This window comes from Rhinolophus ferrumequinum, chromosome X, assembly GCF_004115265.2.
Source record: "Rhinolophus ferrumequinum isolate MPI-CBG mRhiFer1 chromosome X, mRhiFer1_v1.p, whole genome shotgun sequence".
Taxonomy (NCBI): Eukaryota; Metazoa; Chordata; class Mammalia; order Chiroptera; family Rhinolophidae; genus Rhinolophus; species Rhinolophus ferrumequinum.
The window spans coordinates 37,851,764-37,873,771 of NC_046284.1; the positions used below are offsets into that span (position 1 = coordinate 37,851,764).

At 41.9% G+C, this 22,008-nt stretch overlaps 1 protein-coding gene across 1 annotated transcript in view; it reads left to right on the plus strand.

Annotated features, from left to right (window-relative positions):
* The window catches only part of KIAA1210 (KIAA1210 ortholog), a 114,683-nt gene extending 94,914 nt beyond the window's left edge, over nt 1-19,769 (plus strand). Inside the window, exons 7-11 of the mRNA XM_033116819.1 lie at nt 8,090-8,195; nt 10,192-13,905; nt 15,896-16,059; nt 17,584-17,677; nt 19,099-19,769. Of these exons, the coding sequence (XP_032972710.1) occupies nt 8,090-8,195; nt 10,192-13,905; nt 15,896-16,059; nt 17,584-17,677; nt 19,099-19,262 (4,242 nt within the window). The 3' untranslated portion in view covers nt 19,263-19,769. The remainder of the gene's footprint in view (nt 1-8,089; nt 8,196-10,191; nt 13,906-15,895; nt 16,060-17,583; nt 17,678-19,098) is intronic.
* The last annotated feature ends 2,239 nt before the right edge of the window (nt 19,770-22,008 follow it).

Consider the following 22,008-nt stretch of genomic DNA (forward strand, 5'->3'; position numbering starts at 1 on the left):
AAGTTTTCAGAATTTCAGGGTAGATACCCAGGAAAGGAATTGCTGGATCATATGGTAACTCTATTCTCAAGTTTTTGAGGAATCTCCACACTGCCTTCCATACCTGCTGCACCAATCTGCATTCCCACCAACAGTGTATGAGGGTTCCTTTTTCTCCACAGCTTCTCCAACACTTGTTATTACTATTTGTTTTTTTTTTTTAATTTATTGGGGTGACAATTGTTAGTAAAATTACATAGATTTCATGTGTACAATTCTGTATCACATCATCTATAAATTACACTTGTGTGTTCACCACCCAGAGTCAGTTCTCCTTCCATCACCATATATTTGATCCCCCTTACCCTCATCTCCCACCCCCCAACCCCCTTACCCTCTGGTAACCACTAAATTACGTTCCCCAGATTAATTTTCAAAACCCCGTGGCCATCTTGTGGTTACTGATTGTTTTCTAATCCCCTCACCTTCCCCCTTACCCCCACCCCCCCGCCCATCTAGCAACGCTCAGTTTTTCCTCTTTGTCTCCAAAACTGTTTCTGATTAGTTCATTCACTTATTCTTTTCTTTAGATTCCACATATAAGTGAGATCATATGGTACTTATCTTTCTCTGTCTGACTTATTTCACTTAACATAATGTTCTCTAGGTCCATCCATGTTGTTGCAAATGGTAAGATTTCTTTCTTCTTTATGGCTGCGTAATACTCCATTGTATAAATGTACCACATTTTCTTAATCCAGTCATCTACCGATGGGCATTTTGGTTGTTTCCATGTCTTAGCTATTGTGTACAGTGCTGCAATAAACATAGGAGTGCATAAAGATTTTTCAATTGGAGTTTTGGATTTCTCCGGATAGATACCTAGGAGTGGAATTACTGGATCATAGGGTAGTTCCATTTTCAAATTTTTGAGATACCTCCATACTGTTTTCCATAGTGGCTGCCCCAATCTGCAATCCCTCCAACAGTGCACAAGCGTTCCCTTTTCTCCACATCCTTGCCAGCACTTGTTGTTTGTTGATTTATTGATGATAGCCATTTTGACTGGGGTGAGGTGGTATCTCATTGTGGTTTTTATTTGCATTTCTCTGATGATTAGTGAGGTTGATCATTTCTTCATATGTCTGTTTGCCATCTGTATGTCCTTTATAGAAAAATGTCTCTTCAAGTCCTATGCCCACTTCTTACTTGTGTCGTTTGTTTTTTTGGAGTTGAGTTGAGTGAGTTTTTCATAGATTTGTGATATTAATCCCTTATCAGATATATCATTGGCAAATATCTTTTGCCATTCAGTAGGATCCCTTTTTGTTTTATTGATGGTTTCCTTCGCTGTGAAAAAACTTTTTAGTTTGATGTAATCCCACATGGTTATTTTTTCTCTTACTTCCCTCGCTTGAGGGGATCTTTCAGTAAAAATCTTACTCCGGGTAATGTCTGGGAAGTTTCTTCCTATATTTTCTTCTAGATATTTTAAGGTTTCAGATCTTACATTTAAATCTTTAAGCCATTTTGAATTTATTTTTGTATATGGTGGAAGGAGGTGGTCCAGCTTCATTTTTTTTGCATGTGTCTGTCCAGGTTTCCCAGCACCATTTATTGAATAGACTGTCTTTACCCCATCGTCCATTCTTGCTTCCATTGTCATAGATTAAATGGCCATATAGGCATGGATTTATTTCTGGACTCTCTATTCTGTTCCATTGATCTATGTGTCTGTTTTTATGCCAGTACCATGCTGTTTTGATTACTGTAGCCTTATAGTATAATGTGAAGTCAGGTATTTGTTATACCTCCCACTTTGTTCTTATTTCTCAAGATTGCCTTTGCTATTCGGGGTCTTTTATGGTCCCATATAAATTTTAGGATTATATGTTCTATTTCTGTGAAAAACATCGTTGGTAGTTGATAGGAATCGCGTTGAATATGTATATTGCCTTAGGCAGTATGGACATTTTAAGTATATTAATTCTTCCTATCCATGAACATGATATGTGTTTCCATCTATTTATATCTCCTTTCATTTCTTTCTTCAGTGTCTTATAATTTTCTGACTACAGATCTTTTACTTCTTTGGTTAAATTTATTCCCAGGTATTTTACAGTCTTTGGAGCAATTGTAAATGGGTTTGTTTTTTTTAATTTTTCCTTCTGATGTTTTATTATTGGTATATACAAATGCAACTGATTTCTGAATATTAATTTTGTATCTTGTACTTCACTAAATTCATCTATCTGCTCTAATAGCTTCTTGGTGGAGTCTTTAGGGTTCTCTATATATAGTGTCATATCATCTGCATATAATGATAATTTTACTTCCTCCTTACCAATTTGGATGCCTTTTATTTCTTTTTCTTGTCTAATTTCTGTGGCTAGAACTTCCAGCACTCTGTTGAATAGAAGTGGAGAAAGTGGGCAACCATGCCTTGTTCCTGATCTTAGGGGGAATGGTTTTAGCTTTTCCCCGTTGAGCATGATGTTAGCTGTGTGTTTGTCATATATGGCCTTTATTATGTTGAGATATGATCCCTCTATTCCCACTTTCTTAAGGGTTTTTATCATAAATGGCTGTTGGATTTTATCAAATGCTTTTTCTGCATCTATGGATATGATCATGTGATTTTTATTTTTCATTTTGTTAATGTGGTGTATCACATTAATTGATTTGCGGATGTTGAACCACCCTTGCATACCAGGGATGAATCCCACTTGATCATGGTGTATGATCTTTTTAATGTATTGCTGAATTCTGTTCACTAATATTTTGTTGAGGATTTTTGCATCTATGTTCATTAGAGATATCGGCCTGTAGTTTTCTTTCTTTGTGGTGTCTTTGTCTGATTTTGGTATCGGGGTGATAGTGGCTTCATAAAAAGTGTTTGGGAGTCTTCCCTCCTTCTGGATTTTTTGGAAGAGCTTGAGGAGAATAGGTGATAATTCTTTTTTGAACGTTTTGTAAAATTCACCTGCAAAGCCATCTGGTCCAGGGCTTTTGTTTGTTGGGAGATTGTTGATTACTGATTCAATTTCCGTGGTTGTAATCATTCTTTTCAAGTTTTCTGTTTCTTCTTGAGTTAGCCTTGGAAGGTTGTACGCCTCTAGAAAATTGTCCTTTTCTTCCAGATTGTCAAATTTGTTGGCATATAGTTGCTCATAGTAACTTCTTAAAACTTTTTGTATTTCTGCGGTGTCCGTTGTCACTTCTCCTCTTTCATTTCTGATTTTATTAATTTGGGTCCTCTCTCTCTCTTTTAATGAGTCTGGCTAAAGGTTTGTCAATTTTGTTTATCTTCTCTAAGAACAAACTCTTGGATTCATTGATCTTTTGTATTGTTTTTCTGGTTTCTATTTCATTTATTTCTGCTTTGATCTTTATTATCTCCTTCCTTGTGCTCCCTTTGGGCTTGTTTTGCTGTTCTTTTTCCAGATCCCTTAAGTGTGATGATAAACTGTTGATTAGTGATGTTTCTTGTTTCTTTAGGTAGGCCTGCAATGATAAGAATTTCCCTCTTAGGACTGCTTTCGCGGCATCCCATAGATTTTGGGTCGTAGTGTTTTCATTTTCATTTGTCTCAGGATAACTTTTGATTTCTTCCTTGATCTCCTGCTTGACCCATTCATTATTTAGTAATAAGTTATTCAGCCTCCATGAATTGGTGTGTCTTCCAGTTTTTTTTCCTGTAGTTCATTTCTAATTTCATAGCATTGTGATCAGAGAAGACAATTGGTATGATTTCAATTTTGTTAAATTTATCAAGACTTGTTTTGTGGCCTAACATATGGTCTTTCTTGGAAAATGTTCCATGTGCACTTGAGAAAAACGTGTATTTTGCAGCATGGGGGTGAAATGTTGTGAAAATATCGATTAAATCTAAGTGGTCCAATGTATCATTTAAGGGTGTTGTTTCCATATTGATTTTCTGTCTGGAAGACCTGTCCCTTGTTGTCAGAGGTGTGTTGAAATCCCCTACTATGATAGTGTTACTGTTGGTCTCTGTCTTTATGTCAGTCAGTACCTCTTTTATATATTTAGGTGCTCCTATGTTGGGTGCATAGAAGTTTACTAGGGTTATGTCCTCTTGTCGGATCGATCCCTTCATTATTATATAGTGCCCATCTTTGTCTTTTAATATGTTCTTCATTTTAAAGTCTATTTTGTCAGATATAAGTATTGCAACTCCAGCTTTTTTCTCATTTCCATTTGCATGAAATATCTTACTCCAACCATTCACTTTCAGCCTGTGTGTGTCTTTTGTTCTGAGGTGAGTCTCTTGTATACAGCATATACAAGGGTCTTGCTTTCTTATCCAGTCAGCCACCCTATGTCTCTTGATTGGAGCATTTAATCCATTTACATTTAAAGTGATTATTGATAGGTACATAGTTATTGCCATTTTTAAATTTGTAGTTAGGTTGTTTTGATCTTTCTTCTATTTACAGAAGTCCTTTTAGTATTTCTTGCAATGCTGGCTTGGTGGTAATAAATTCCTTTAGCTTATTTTTTTCTGGGAAGCTCTTTATCTCTCCATCAACTTTAAATGATAGCCTTGCTGGATAAAGCAATCTAGGTTGTAGGCCTTTGTTTTCCATCACTTTGAGTATCTCCTGCCACTCCCTCCTGGCCTTCAATGTTTCTGTAGAAAAGTCATTTGATAGTCTTATGGGAGTTCCCTTGTATGTAACCCTCTGTCTTTCTCTTGCTACTTTTAGGATTCTCTCTTTGTCTTTGAGCTTTGCCATTTTAACTATAATGTGTCTTGGTGTGGACCTGTTTGGGTTTATCCTGGTTGGAACTCTCTGCACTTCCTGGGCTTGTATGTTGGTTTCCTTCATCAGGTTGGGGAAGTTTTTGGACATTATTACTTCAAATATGTTCTCAATCCCTTGCTTCCTCTCTTCACCTTCTGGTATTCCTATGATGCGCATGTTGTTGCGTTTGATGTTATCCCAGAGGTCTCTTAAGCCATCCTCATTGTTTTTTATTCTTTTTTTCTTTCTGTTGTTCCGTTTGGGTGATCTCTGCTACCTTGTCTTCTAAGTCGCTGATTCGATCCTCTGCTTCATCTAACCTGCTGGTAATTCCTTCAAGGAAGTTCTTAATTTCGCTAATTGTGTTCCTTAGTTCTCACTGGTTGTTTGTTATGATTTCTACATCCTTCTTTATGTCTTCTCTAAGCTCCTTAAACATTCTTATCACCAGTGTTCTGAACTCTGTCTCTGAAAGGTTGGTTATGTCTGCTTCATTTGGTTCCAGTTGTGGAGGTGTCTTCTGTTCTTGTATTTGGGACGTGTATCTTTGTTTCCCCCTTCTGGCTGACTCTCTGTGTTTGCTTTGACGTATTAGGTAGATCCCCTAGAGTTCTTAGTTCTTGCTAGGTTACCTTATGTAGTATGTGTCCTTTATATTTGACTTGCACTACTTCATTCTTCTCCTCTGCGTGTGCTCCAAAGGTGACTGCTGTGTTGTGTATATTGTCCTGTTCAAGATCTTTAATTGCTTTTTGCTTGTGAGTAGGTGGGGTTAACTCCTAGGCTGACTCGTTGTGAGACTTGGCTCTGCCCACCGCAGGGTGTTCTGCTGCATGAGGGTTGACCACTTAAATGTTGTTTGGCTTCCTTGGGCTCTTCTGCCTGCAGAGAATTCCCTCTGGGTGTGTGACTTGTAGGTCAAACCCAGTAGTACTCTGCTTTGGTCTGGAGTTGGCCTCTGGATATGTTGAATTTTGTGCCTGTTAAGCTGAGCCCTCCTGGTCTCTGTGCTCTCCGTTCCGCCCTTGGATCAAATGCGTGCCCGGAACTGTGGGTACCACCGCGGTTTTCCGTGCCGCCGCCGCTGCTGCTGGCCGGGACCTCGCCGCCCAGGATTCTTTTAATTATTAATCAGGTAAGACACATAAGTTACAAATTGCAGCATTGCAATTTGGGACACCTCCAAGCATTAAAACTCAGCTATTGGGTGGGAGATGAGAGTAAGGGGGATCAAATATATGGTGATGGAAGGAGAACTGACTCCAGGTTGTGAACACAGAATGGGATTTATAGATGATGTAATGCAGAATTGTACACCTGAAATCTATGTAATTTTACTAACAATTGTCACCCCAATAAATTTAAAAACAAACAAACAAACAAACAAACAAACAAACAAACACTCAGCTATTAACCCTTCCAAAGATCTTTTGGTGTCATACTGATGTCACAAATTTCTGTCACATGACTTTGTAGAAGGCAGAGTTACACTTAGGTGAGCCAGTTCTGTTAAAAACATGGCCACACATCAGACTCAGAGATCTGACAGCAAAGAAAAGTGGTAGTCAATAGTAGAGAGGGGACATTTAGTATAGAGATCAAGAACCTTGCCCACCTTTATAAGTCCCTCAGGGCCACACTGTTTATCATAATCCAATGTAATAGATCATGTTCATTATTTGTCCGAGTCATCACGGAAACTTCAACTATGTTACATGATCTCTATTTAAGAATATAGGGAAGTAATGCTTTTGGAAAAGATTTTTACTAAAAGCTAAGAATTAAAAGATGTTGATGTTTATAAAGATGTGTCAGTTATCTGGACGATTCACTTTGGTCAAACACCCAATTTCTCAGTGACTATGGGCTATAAGTGAAGGGCTGTGCATCAGCACTGAAAGGGACTAAAAGATCTTATAATTAAAGCATTTTACAGGGAAGGACATTAAAGCACAAATAGTTACCCAAGCACACCCTAGTGGTGGCAGAAGCAGAACTAGAACCCAGTCTTCTGACTTCAACCCATTACTCTTTTCACCCCCATCATGTTGCTCCCATCTCAATTTAGCTTTAGTAAGAGAACAAAGTACAAGTTGAAAGAAGAGTTAGTAGGGTGGTGGGCCCAGGGAGTCCTATGATGGTTCTGACAGGATGTCCTTGGTTTTGTGTCAAGCAGAGGGTGACCAATTACTATGTGCTAAATCCTATATATGCATTATCACCTGGACACTTCACCGCAAACCTGGGAGATGGGCAATGCTGGCCAAGTGAAATTTAGTATGACCTTTCTGACTTTTTTCCTTCTGCATAACCTAATTGAGGAAAGACCTGGGTAGCACTCTCTAAGAAGGCTGGGACATCTGCTTCTTCCTTGTGACTCTCCCTGACATGCAGATGAAATAAAAGGGCCCAGCATCATATATGACACAGAGGCTGCTGCCACTTGCTCCGTGCTTTGGAATTTGTTAGGTCTGCAAGTCCTACATGGGATTCTCCTTATCCCCAATTTACAGATATGGACATAGAAAATTAGAGCATAACGTGCCCAAGGGCACAGAGTGTAAATGATGGAGCAGATCTCTACCAGGGTCTACCTTACTACATTGACTCAAAAATAAATAATTTTGAACTGAGTCTTTTTGCATGGGCACTTCAAATGGGAGCATAAAGAGTTGTACGTTTGTCTTTAGATGCACACCATAAAGGTTTACATTACCCAAATTCTGGACAGTGTTCAGTGCAGTGCCACTCAGACATCTCCAAAGCTGCACTGTAATTATCTGGAAACTTTGTTTATACTAAACCAATTTCAACCCTTAAGTATAAGGGCTGAACCCTTCATCTTTTTCTTTCTTCCTTCCCAACAAAACCACAGTCCTTTTTCTTCTTTTGAGCTAGAAAGACATAATTCATATTTTCACAAAATTCCCTGCAAAAAAGCTAAACAGGATTTGAATTTGGCTCCCAGGTCTGATGAAGCAAATCTCAGAATTCTAGTGTTGCGAAAAATATGCTTGTTATCAGGCCCAACACCCTCATTTGCAGATTTATGGCCTTGCAGTTTGGTTCAGTGTTTTTCAGGATGTTTTAGAGAGTTCCCTGAAGAATATCACTCAGAGATCAGAAACTTCAGAGGGAGTGAACTACTTCCAATGAGTAAAATGATCACCAGCTGATAGATGCCACTGGAAATAATTTTCATTGTTAATGGTATTGTTATGCTCCCAGCAGAGCCATTTGGATATCAGGGACTTTTTTCTTGATGTTTTTTGATTTTGGCAACCATGCCGTGGTAGGTGGAGAACACTTCAGTCTGATTCAACCTCTTTCTTTCTCTCTTTCAGGTAAAACCAAAGCAGGAGGAGCCAAACCTTCCACTGGTTTCTGAAGGGAAGAGTACAACCAGACCAAAAGAAGCTTACCAAAAGAAGCCCCCAAAAGACAGTGCAGGTTGGCACACCTTTACCCTCACCCAGAAACATGTACTGTAAGCTTAATTGCATAGTGCTATGTGACAGGAGCTATATAATGAGAATTACCCAGGCCTACTATCCTTGGTCCTCAGAGAGCTTTCAATTTAAGATACATGCTAATGTTTCTCCATTTAACTGCCTAATTAATACACTTGCCAATTGTGTGGAATTTAGGTAAAGGGTCATACGTGGATCCCTATTTTATCTAAATGAATTTTCAACCAGAAATGTTTTGTGTTTGTTTGTAAGTTTCTTTTTTTTAATTTATTTTTACTCTTTTTAAAAAATATGTTTCTTTAATCCACTCTATGTCTAATGTACATGCTGAGTTCCTCAGTGAGACCAGATATCTGAGGGCAGCCAATGGTTTCCCCTTCAGCATTCCCCTCAGCAACAGAACCAGACCATAATAATGGAATTGGCCAAAACCTAGTTTTTTAAATTTGCATTTCTCTTCTGGTATAGAGAAAAGGTCTTGCATTAACAGTAAGACCAGTTCCCATATCCATGGGCAACGAGGGCTGGAGCAGCTTCAGACAGATGTCCTTGGCAGCCAACACCCATCAAATCTCCAAACAACAAATACCACTGGAGTAAAAATCTCTCTCTGTGTGTATATGTGGATGTTGGCTCAAGCTGATAGCAGCATAATTTCAAGCGATACTTGATAAAACAAAATTCCAGTTCCACAAATTAAGTCAAACAGTTTTTTTCATATTTTTGCCACAAAGGATTTCGCACCTGGGTACACAGACAGGATATCTCTAAACACATTTTCCCATGAAAACTAACAAAACTACAAAACTGTTCTGCAGAAGGAAAAAAAAAAGAAAGCAAGAAAAGAAAGACAGAAAAAGAAAAAAAAATAAATGAGCAATCCCTTTATTTTCTTTTCATCTTTTTTCATATTTATTTTTCATAGTTGTCCCTTTTATGCACAGAGGATAGAACTGATTTTGTGTCCATGGGGGCAGATACTGATTGGTTTTCCATACAGTTGAGAAAAGTGGTTTGGCATGCAGGTAGCTATGCTCATTGCTATCTGCTGGATATGAAAGTACTAGGTGGAGCTTGGGATGCAGTGGATGGTAGGGTGGAAGGCAGCAAGGGCCCTCCCACCTGGGGATCAAGCTGAGCACCTTAGTAAAAGTATGGAGAGGAGAGGAGCAATCTGTATCACTGTTGCCTTGTGCTTGACCTGAAGACTATGGGTCAATGCAATTGTTAAGGCTTTCCAAGAACTGCTTTGCATGTATATTACATCAGATTATTTTAAGGCAGGGGTGTCCAAACTTTTTTCAACGTTTTTCACCAAGGGCCACAGGCAGTAAAATACACAAACAGCTGGGCCACTCACTCGAGGTGAAGTACATATTGCCTCCCCTGGTTTATTTAAGTAAACTAAATATATTTTTGGAATTTGCTGCAGGCCAATTAACAATGGATCATGGGCCACAGTTGGCCACGGGCTGCAATTTGGACACCCTGTTTTAAGACAAGAGAATAGAAAGCAGAAGAAAAGGGGGCTATAACCCTATCTCCCATATAACCCCTGTTGACACCTTTCTAAAAAAAAAAAAAAAAAAATTACCTGCACATGATATGAAAATTAAGTAGAAAATACAAATACTAATTAGAAAGTAAAATTTTCCTTTGCTCCTTCCCAGTTCCCTAAAATGTAATCATTGCTACAAGTGCAAAAATTGCCTTTTGATGTGTCTTACCCCTAATGGTAGACCAGGCTGTTAATATAATGGTGATGAGCCAACCTTGGAATCAGTTCATAAAACTGGGATTTAACTTTGATTTAAAAATTTTCAACTACAGAAGGCTAAAAGTGACCAAGTTGTTCTCTGTCTTCTGAATAGCTACCTTCTTCATACAAGGTACCCATTGGGCCAAGGCAGACTGTTTTTATATTGGGAAGTCAAAAGCACACATATTTTTCCTTTCCTTATTTCTATTTGGTACAGGTCCCTCAAGTCAGGAACAGAGCAACAAAACTGAGCTTTATGATAAGACAACAGACCAGGCTGCAAATACAAATGCTGCTGGGAGTCAGGGCTACTCATGGTCAGCAGCATATGGAAGACAATGTGGAAAAAAAGGATCAAGTGCTTCAGGAAAGAGTGAGTGTGGACCCCGAGGAAGAAGCTCTAAACAATTCAGTTGCAAGCTTGGCCTAGGTGATAGAGCTGGGTCCCCAACTGCTGATCAGACTGCCCAAGATAGCCCTTTCTGGCATCTGTCCTTGGAGAAGCAAGTCATGGAGCAGCCCAGAGCTCCACAAGCAGAAACTGCTACCCCTCAGGAATTGCTTTCAGATAAAAATGACATGGGAGGGAGAAAGGCTGATTTAGATGTTGGAGCCAGAAAAGCATCAGCATCACGTCCCATACCTGAAGACACGAAAGAGTCCATACTTTGTGGTCCATCACCATATCATGAAGATGGGGCTTCTGGAGCCAAGAAGACAGAAGCCAAAGCTTCTCTCTTACCGGTGGTGGAAATCCCTTCTACAACCCAACAAGATGTCATGTTCTCAGTGGTAGTGGAGGCTCAGGTGTTTGTGGATCCTTCTCATACCCCATCAGAAGAAGAAGATGCTTCCAGCTTTGATTCACAAAGTGTCCAATTTAAAATGGATTCAGCTCGAGATATCCCAACTATCTGCAAAAAAAGGCCTCCTGAAAATGTCCTCCAGGCCTTTACAGCAAGCATTTCAGGTATGGCAAGTGTTTTGGCAGAGGGAGGCATTTCTGCAGAGAGGCTTCCTCCCAGATGCCTTTCCCTGTCCTTGGGGAAGCCAGAAGCTGAAGAAGTCTCAGATTCAGAGAGTGTTTCAGAGGAGGGCAATGGTTCTGAACAGCAGCTGGCACCCACATACTCTTTCGAGTCCTTGGAAAAGCCCAAAGATGGCCAAGAAGTCTTCGGAGAATCAAAAGATTTTGTTGGGAAATTGAGCAGTTCTCATGAGCAACTGGCTCCCAGATGTGCTTCCCAGACTTTGGGGGAGATTGAAGGTGAAGTGTCCCCAGGATCAAATAGTTATGTTGAAAAATACAATAGTGCTGAGGATTGGAGCAGCTCTGAGGAAGATCTGCTTCCCAGACACCCTTACCCAGCCTTGGGGAAACCCAAAGATCACCAAGAAATCTCCTCAGTTTCGAAGAACACCCCTGAAAAGTGGGGTGTTTCTGTGGAGCAGATTTCTCCCAGACGCCCTTCTCAGCCTTCTGTGAGGCCGTTTGTTCAGCAACAAGTCTCCTCAGGTTCAATGAGTGCTTTTGCAGAATGGGAGCTGATGCCTCCGAGGCACTTCTCCCAGCACTGGATGTGCCCTAAATCCAAGGAACAAGCCTCTGCAGGTCCAAAGAGCACTGCTCTTGAGTGGGCCATTTCTATGGAGCCACTGCCTCCCAGAATGACTCCTAAGCACCGGAGGTGGCATAAAGTTGAGCAACCAGTTTCCTCAGGTCCGGAAATTGCTACTATTGAGGGGATCACTTCCATGGAGCTGCAGCCTCCAAGACATCATTTTCAGCCGCTGGTGAAATCAACAGCCGAGCAAGAAATCTCTGCCAGTCCAGAGTGTGCTGTGACTGAGGGGAGCATTTTTGTGGAGCCACCACCTCCCAGATATGCCTTCCAGCCGTGGATGAACCCTAAAGTCGATCAAAAAGTTTCCTCCTTTCCAGAGAGCACAGCTGTTGAGGGGAGTGTTTCTATGGAGCCTCTGCCTCCAAAAGTTATTACTCGGCCCTTGATATACCCCAAAGTTGAACAAAATGTGTTCTCAGGTTCAGAGGGTGCTGAGAGGTTCATTTCAGTGGAGCCACTGCTCCCCAGATATTCTCCCCAATCCTTGACAAATCCTCAAGCCCAGCATATCTTCTCAGAGAACGCTGCTAGTGACAAGGGCATGTTTGTGGAGCTGCTGCCGCCAAAATACCCTTGCCAGCCCTTGGAGAGGCTTAAATTCCAGCCACTGACCATTACCCATGACTCAGCTAGTGCTTCCGCAGAATGTAGCAGTCCTGTGGAGCCAAGGCCTCCCAAATACACTCACCAGCACTGGATGAGCCCTAAGTCTGAGCTACAAGCCTCTGCAGGTCCAGAGAGTGTTGTGGCTGAGAGGAGCATTTCTATAGAGCCTTTGCCTCCTAGAATTCCTTCTCAGCCTCTGATGAGACCAGTTGTGGAGCAACAAGTCTCCTCAGGTTCAATGAGTGCTCTTGCAGAATGGAGCGGTCATGTGGAGCCAGTGCCTCCCAGAATGCCCTCTCATCCCCTGGTGAAACCAGTAGTCAAAGAACCAATCTCTGCAGGTCCAGAGAGTATTGTCATTGAGGTGGACACTTCTACAGAACTGCTGCCTCCCAGACATTGGTCCATTGTGAGACATGAAGTCCAGCAAATGTCATCAAGTTTTGAGAGTGCTGCTGTTAAGGGGTGCATTTCTGAGAGGCCACTGCCTCCCAAATATCCCATCCACTTCTTAGTGAGGTCTAAAGTTCAGGAAATATCCTCATGTCTAGAGAACACTGCTGTTGAAAAAGGCATGTCTAAGAAATCGCTGCTTCCAAGGCATCCTTCCCAGTCATTCGTGAAGTTTATGGAACAGCAAGTCTTTTCAGAAGGCCCTGCTATTGAGGAGCAGATTTATGTGACTCCTCCATCTTCACATCAACCTTCTAAATCTTTGTTGAGGCCTAAAGTCATGCACCAAGTTTTCCCAGATTGGGAGAGTGCTGATATTGAGGGAGGCATTTCTTTGAAGTTGCTGCCTACAAAATGCCCTTTACAGTCCTTGGGGAGACCTAAAGACCCACAAGAAGTTTCCTCACATTCAGAGAGTGATCCTATGAAGTGGAGCAGTTCTCAAGAGCAGCTGCCTCCCAGAAACCTTTCCCACACATTGGGGAAGCTTGAGTACCAGCAAGAAATCTCCTCAGTTTCTGAGAGCTCTCCTGAAGAATGGTGCTTCCAAGCTGAGGATGGGGCTGAATTCCAGCCACAGATTTTCTCAACAGGATCAGTGAGTGTACCTGTAGAGTGGATCAGTGCTGAGGATCACCTGCCTTCCAGACACCCTTTTCAGGCTTTTGCAGACCCTGAGTATCAGCAACAAGTTTCTTTAATTTCCATGAGTGCTGCTGCTACCGAGGGAACAATTTTTGAGAACAATCCTAGCAGCTGGTCCCTACCAAGAGATCCATCTTCTCCAAACAAAACCAGAAAACACAACCAAGGCTCTGAAGAACTCATTAAAAATATTCTGACTCCTGCTAGGAAGTTCACCATTCCTCCTATCAGGCCAATATCCACTTCTGGAGACACTTACTCCAAGGAGGAGGTTTTTGAGAGTAGTAATCAAAATAACAGCTACTCAAATTTACCCTCCAGTAAGGCTGATGTTGAAAACCTTTTTGGAGTCCGACTGAAAAAGATCCCTTCTTCACAGAAGCACAAGATTGAGAGACAAGACCATTTTACCAAGCTTCTTTCACTCTCCTTGCACCCAATTTCACCTTCTGTAGGTATAGAACCACAAATCAGAAGAAGTGCTTCCCAGGGGATCCTGGGAAGAGAGAACCTTACCACAAGATCTGATTTTGCAGAGAAGCAACAGAGCAGACCCAAATCTGACAGCATGGCCAAGAACCAACCTGCTCATAAGATTCCAGGTGAGACTTTAACTTTCCAGATGACAAGTAGGTACCAAGTAGAGGGAAGAACTGGAAATCAAAGTCTTGAATAGAAAGAAATCTGTTCTAGCCTTCCCTGCTGAGCTGTTGCTCTGATAGGGCTGGCTTGTGGATTTAGGGGTAGGATAGTGCCCCACTCTAGATTAATGAATTTGGAGAGGGTTAGAGTCTTCTGTTTCCGAAGGGGGTCCCCTTTGGACATCCATGCACATTCTGTAATGGACATCTGACCATGTGCCCATTCCCTCTCCCCACCTTCTGTACGTTTTACATTTAGATGGAATTTTATACTTTTCTCAAAATACTTTTACATGTATTGTGCTCCCTGCAACATCATGTGGATTTTTAAAGCCAACTCATTAATAGAGCACTATGTTCAGACTCTCAGCTTGAAATCTTAATTTACAGTAAATGTTTGTACTCCCATAGCTTATTCCTCATCTGATATGTCTAAGAATCCAGAGCTAAGTGATTTTTAAAAAAATCATCAACATTTTATTTACATAGAGGAATAATAAGAAGCAAAACTTCTGCCGTATAGTCATCTCTGACAAAATTGTCAACTTTCATCTTATATTTGCAATAGAAAGGGGAAAAAATAAACCTATACAAGAGAGACTCCAATGAATTATTCATCACTTAGTAAATGTGCTCAGTGGTCAGATAAGCATCCCAGCAGAGGAGCCCAGGGAGAGGAGGGTGGGTTGGTGGTCACTGTCCTCAAGGGCTTCACAGATGTTCGCATAGATTCTCCTCAGGACTGCAGCCCTTCTTCATCAGCTTCGGATCCTTCTTTTGCAAACCACAGGTTAAGTAGTTAGAAGCCATCCTGAGATATCCAGGAAGTTTCTCAGCACCATCTTTTCCACACCATCATCCAATTCTTCCTGTCTTTCACTTCAGCATCAGCATAGATTTGTCCTCCCTGTTGTTCTGAAGAACACAGCCCAAGTGGTACAGGTAACCAACAATTTTGGAGAGTTGGCATTCCTCCATGTCCTTTCCACACTGGACATTATTCATATTAAGTAATTCTGTCAATATGTATATCAGGAATCAGTTTGGTTATGAGGGAAATTCCAAGGATGACCATATGGACACCAAAAACTGAGTGATGGCAAAGTAAAGATAGTGATCCCCACAGATAATCTTTGGACAGTAATTGAGAGACAATATTTCCCTGTTCCATAGGCAAACTCTGCCATCATGTGACCTCAAGTCCAATGATTAGTTTCCAGAGGGCCCCCTGCAGTCTTGATGTGGCTTCTTCTTTAAATCCTTAGTTTTAGTGGTTCTGTTCAGCTAGAGTTCAGACGAATCTCGAGGTTGATTGTTATATAATTTATTTGTAATTTTGGTGTGATCCTGGGAGGCAGTTGGTACAGTGCCCGCCTATTGCACCATCTTAGCTCCTTGGTCTAGAGCCAGTTCTAGAGCTTAGCTGCTTGGTCTGGAACTAGAGCTTTTTTTTTGAGCACTAATCTCTTTAAAAACCTTTGTACCTTCAGACTCATAGTTTTGTATATGCCTATAACCACACCCACATAACTACATGCTTGCATGAGGAACTATGAAGTAACAAATACTATAAGATTTTCATTTGAGTTAGAGGAATGACATCAATGGCCTGAGCCTCTGGCCTCCTGGGAATTTTCCCAGCTCACCTGGAAACCATTGTCATACCATGATTTGGAGATAGAAGGAAGGGTGGACAAAGGCGGAAAAGGGACCAGTAAGAGGACAGGATGCAAACTCTGAAGTATAGCTTCTTATCTACCCAAGAAACTCTTGCCTTGCCAGGTTGTGGGGAGGGCACAAAAGAAGGAGGCCATTCTCTGTGTGATATCTGTTTATTTTCATTTGGTAATTAACAAGGATCCCTCTGGGGAATTATTGTGGGTGGACCCTAGCCAGGCTCAAGACCCTGCCTGCCTTGCTTCCATTCTAACTCCTTTCGTTCCTTTCTTAGGAAAGGCTCCTGGTCAACAATCAGATTATACCACGTCGGAACCAGCTTGGATAACTATGGTAAAGCAGAGACAGAAGAATTTTCCGGCCCACATTCCTATGAAAGAACTGGAAACCAAGAATACAGCTGGAGCTAAGGCTGAGGCTATGAAGCCTAAATATGGGGTAGGACCTGGGACAGATCACACAAAACACTTCAAAAGGTTGCTGGAGCCAATTGATTAAGCTGGCATTGGGAACTTTGCCAGGCATGCAGGTCTCCACCTCTTTGGTTGCATTAATCAAGACAGGGGGAATGTTCAGGGGAAAAGACTGGCTCTGTACTCAAACAAATGTTCCCCACTCTGTGCTCTTAAAAGATTTGTGAAAAGTAATGAATATGAGAAAATTCTGTAAATCAAATCTTATCCTACACATTCTAGAGCAGGATTCCATGAAATTGGTTGAGAAATAAGGAGTAAGTCATTAAAAAAAAACCCCAAAGGTAACCACTGGGGTAAGAGTCGGGTAATTATCTTTATAAATATTTTATGCCTATAAGTATGTATATATATTTAAGAAAATATAAAAGGAATCAAATGATATGTACTATTTTTCATTTAACATTTCATTTCTGGGCACCTTTTCCTGGGAGTATATAAAGATTTACCTTTATATAAATAAAGGTAATTGATTGATGTTTGGGTTTCTACATATTGATTTGGTTTGGTGTGGCACCTCCCTATAGATTGAAAAGAAAAGTTATGTGATGGACTAGGCTAATAGTACCACATGTGAATCAGGGATGATGGGATGATGTCTTGCTTCCAATGTCCCATTTGCAATGTCTTTGGAAGTGTTGGAATGAGAACCCTTCTTGTCAAAACTGCAGAAAACTGACTAAAGAAAACATCAAATTTACATATCAAGATATATGTCTAAGTTCCTATATTTTTAAGTGTTTACTGAACTTGTTGAAGGATCGTATGAAGATCTGTTTAACTCTTTGCTTTAAAGATCTTTTTATTTTCATCATTAGTATTTTTATGGGAGCAGGATCATACAGGGGCAAAGTTCACTTTGGTTAAAGGTTTTGTCAAGGGTAAATACACTAGGGTATATAAACTCATTAATTTAAACCAGTTGTGGAGAGATTAATTTGAAAAGCTTAAACTGTAATTTTTAAAAGACCTATAGTTATATTGTTTTCTAATGCAAGGAGTGCAAGTCAGATGTCAACGAGTTTTGCTAAGTAGAAATCTTATGGAACTCACTTCAATTAATTGACAAGATTTGTGTGTAACCATCACATTCTGTTAGCTTGCTGTTAAGTGCTAGGTATAAAGAAAAGGGTGCTCTCAAGTTAAATAACTCACGTTAAGCTGTTCACACTATTTGTATGATTAGACAACCTTTCTTCCAGATCTAAAAGGTGGTAAACTTGAACCAGCTTAGGTTTTGTGAACCTAAATTCTGAACCAATGTGCTCTCAGTGCCATTTCTTTCCTTCTCTCTCTCTCTCTCTCTCTCTCTCTCTCTCTCTCTCTCTCTCCCTCTCTCCCTCTCTCCCTCTCTCCCTCTCTCTCTCCTTTTGATTAGTGATGAACCCATAAGACCCAGGACAGGGCTTACACCTTGTGATCTGAATAAGTAATTTTCTGTTTTCATGTCAGGACTTACAAGATTCCTATTTTCATTTTTGTATTAAAGGGAGCTGAAAACCAACTGAGAAATATTTTCACTTCCAACGTCAATAGACAGGAGAAGATGGCACAGATGAAGCTACCTAAGTCTACCAAAGCAGGTAAAAACATCCCCCCCCCAATATCCCTCCCCAAATAGTCCTGGAAGAATGCTGTGAAACTTCTGCAATTTCAAGCTCAGATAATATGTCTCCCCCTGTCCAAATCGGCTTCGTGGTTCTCTCATAGCTCTTCCATTAGATACAGATATTAGCTTGTTTTAGGAAAATCCTATCATTATGACTACTATAAGTCCAGTGTGTAACTATCAGAGTGGGTGCCTGTTTTACCACATCGAGGAAGTTGTGTAGGCACAAAGTTGTGATCACTCACTAAAACATTCCTGTGGCTGGTATGCAAGAGGAAAGAACCAAGCTACTTTGCAGTTCATAGCAAAGCAACATTTTCTCACTTTCTATATTCCCAATGAAACTGTTAAAAATAATCCACTATAAAGGCCCAATGGTATTGAATTTTTTAATTATTTAAAAGGCTTATTTCAGCCCCTCTGTATTCTGAGCAGGGGTAGGAGAGGTCCGGAAATGTTGAAAGTTGAAAAAACACTGTGCTGGGGTAGAATAGAATGTAGTATCATCAGCAGAGTTATATGCCAGAGGGATTTTTTTTCAGCAGGAACAGGTGGTAGGGAGAATGGATTTATATTGAATCCTTTGTCCTTTCCCTTAGTCCCCCTCATGAAGAAATTAGACTAACAATGTAAGAACCCATTTTCTGGCCATGAAATAGCAGCACCTGACTGGCTCATAACTATTAATAGTCTCATAGGCACTATACTCCTGCCAAGTGGTTCTCAACTCACAGTGCATTAGAATCACCGGGTGAGCTTTTTAAAAATTACTGATGGCCCTGGCTCTGTTGCTAGAGATCCTAATTCATTCAGTTCAGGAAATAGCATGGCCATTGGTATTTTTAAAAAGAGCTCTAGATGATTCTAATGTGTAGTCATGGTTGAGAGCCAATGGGTGAGTCTAAGCCGTTAAGTCAATCAACCAGAAAACAGGATGAGGGAAGGACTAGAATTGGGGAATAGGGAGATAGTCTGTTCAATCAGAGTAGTTAGTACAGTGTTATTTACATTGACTTTTACTGGGTGGAGCTATTATTTTGTCATCATTAATGTCACACAACATCATGGATTAGCAAAACAAAAAGAATATTGCCTTATTTGAAATTTTAAAAACTGAACAGATACCATACATATGTTTCTTCTAACAACCACCTGAAGATTGGCAGTTACAGCTCTAGGCATTTTCTCTTAGGCCTTCCCATGCCCAGGTCCTGTTGGCCATAGCCATATTGATTTTATCCCTTTGCCATACCACCCATGGCATTGACCATGCACTGAGTTTCAGAAACCAGAGTAAACATGAAAGAAAGAAACTTTTTATTGCATCCCATAAACATAGCTCAGTACCTCTGGGGCTTCTTACTGCTTCTGTGTTATTTGCTGTGGTTCTGGTAGGATTTGAAGATCAGAAGATATTTCAAGTGCCTGCCACGAGAAAAGAAACCAGACGATCTTCAACTCTCCCAGCCGTGCTCCAAGAGTCCGCTGAGCCAGTCTGGTTCTCCCTGGCTAAGAAGAAAGCCAAAGCATGGAGCCATACAGCAGAAATCATGAAATAACTAGCTCCTGGGTGGAGCATCAGCATTTCAAGTGATAATTGCCAAGAGCTGTATTAATGTCATGTTCTGATTTATTTACTGTAACCATTTTTATTAAGCAAAAGAGGCTTAAAATGGGAATTAAAGTTAATAGTTATTTGAATGAAGCAAATGCCATGAAAGCCTAACGTTCAGTAGTCACTATGAGCATCTGAAAATCCAGCATTTCTTCTATAAAAAACTATAAATGTTTGCACTGCTGTACAATTGGGAAACGTTTAGCTTTGTGCTTTAGAAGGGAGAAAGCAAAAACATTTTGTTGGAGCAACTAAGATAAGGGTCATTTCCCTTGATCAAATACATTAGTTCTAGTGGAAATGTCCAGATGATTTGGCCCAAGGACTGACTTTTAGGTTTTATCAGCCTTGTTAAATGTTTTAGTTCTTTGGTTGCTGCTCCAAGCTTTGTAAAAGGCCCTACTGTGTTTCCCCGAAAATAAGACCTAGCCAGACAATCGGCTCTAATGGGTCTTTTGGAGCAAAAATTAATATAATACCCGGTCTTATATTAATTTTTGCTCCAAAAGACCCATTAGAGCCGAATGTCTGGCTAGGTCTTATTTTCAGAGAAATACCATAGAAGAGGTGGTGGAAGTGAAAATTCTGGGTCTCCAAGAAACATTTTGCACAGCCAGTCCCCCAATAAGCCAGTGCCCTTTGAAACAACTTCTCTATATTTGGGGACACTTAATGCCTGCAATTTCTACTGAGCTCTCTCTTTGCATGTGCCCCATGTCAACCTGTCACAGGTCTGGCAGCAGTGAGCAGCTTTTTATGAGGCAGAACTCCTCTGGATGGTTAGTTCATCAGTGTTTGACCTCTTGCCCCAAAGCCACTGTGTCCCTCTCCAGTTGCTCAGAAGTGTACTAGGTATCATACTGTGGGGACAGAGCCAGGACTGCAGTTTCCAGGCTCTTGGACTCATGTGGAAAGGTGCTGGCTCTGGTAGTTAATGGCCATCAACTGTGATTGGATGACCATCAGTTGTGGCTAGTTGGCCGTCAGCTGTAACCAGGGAGCCATTGGCCAATAATATAAGTGCCGTGGCTACGCTAGCAGAAAATGAGGGCTAGCAAGCAGATGGTGGCTGGCAAGGGCTAAGTGTGGATTGCGGATTGCAGAGAGGTGGATTGCAGCTAGCAAGTGAGGTTGGTTGGCAGAGACAAATGGACGGCAGGTTGCGGATTGTGTGGCTCCTGCTTCCTGTGTCTCCAACCCAGCCGCCAGCAAGACTACAGTGGTGTCACTCCCCTATCTATGGCTCCGTTGGTGTTCATTTTTGACCTCACCATGTCCTGTGTTCTTATGTGGGAAGCGGGAGCTGAGACCCTGCAGGCCACCCCGCACAACAAATGGCACAGCGAGGAGGGTATGGTGCCAGCCAAAGCTCTCCAAAGGGCGGTGGAGCAGTTTGTGCGTATGAACACTCAGCCTCAGGAAGACCAGGAAGAGCAGCGCTGGGAACGGGAGGCACGGTCTTCCTGGGAGACTCGAGCCTCCAGATGGCACACCACCCTCTCGGCCATAGAAGGCGTAGCCTTCCTTTTGGTGGTTCACTGCTGCCGTGGGCAACTAGAGTTGTGGACATCTTACTCCAGGGCCACTGCCCACTCGGATACCTGGAGCAGCAAGCAAGTTTCCGAACAGCACAGGAAAAGCCGTGCAGCTACCGGAGAGCTGGACCCCCGTGTAGGGGTGGACCGTTCCCCAACCAGCACAGGCTGGAGAAAGCGAAGGTCGTTGCGGCCCTGGGGGCTGGGAAGTGCTTCCTGAGGCAGCTTGGATGCGGGGCTTGTCCCAGGAGGAAAGGCTTGCTGAGTCCTCCGTGGGAGATGCGGGTGAGGTCAAGGTCGTCCCTCACCCCCAGGACAGCCCTGGCGGAGTGACTATGGACTATGGGGAATTGCCTTCTATCCCTAATTTAATGGACCACTTGACTATTTGTTTGGGAATGTACCACCATGTAGTGGAACTGGCGGATGTTTGCTTTTGTGTCTCTACCGGGCCACCCGCCGTTGAGAACATGTGAGAACTCTGGCTGAACCCAGGAAGTCTGGCTATGCCCAGAGAGAGTAGCAGTACCCTGAGAGCCTTGGCTGTGTCCAGGAAGTCAGGCTGTGCCCAGAGAGAGTGTCGGTGCCCTGAGAAACCCTGGCTGTGTCCAGAGAGCCTGGCTGTGTCCAGGATATTGCATTCACCTCCAGGCTCCTCACACAGGGCTCCTCGCAGAAGACGCATGTCGCGTAGATTGTGAGGCAAGACCCTGTAGGGGTGGAGTGTGGGGACAGAGCCAGGAGTCCAGTTTCCAGGCTCTCGGCCTCACGTGGAAAGGTGCTCACTCAGGTAGTAAATGGCCATCAACTGTGATTGGATGGCCATCAGCTGTGGCTAGCTGGCCGTCAGCTGTAACTAGTGAGCCATTGGCCAATAATATAACTGCTGTGGCTACGCTAGCAGAAAATGGGGGCTAGCAAGCAGATGGTGGCTGGCAAGGGCTAAGTGTGGATTGCGGATTGCAGAGAGGTGGATTGCAGCTAGCAAGTGAGGTTGGTTGGCAGAGACAAATGGACGGCGGGTTATGGATCGTGTGGCTCCTGCTTCCTGTGTCTCCAACCCAGCCGCCAGGGAGACTACAGTGGTGTGACTCCCCTATCTATGGCTCTGTTGGTGTTCCTTTTTGGCCTCACCATGTCCTGTGTTCTTATGTG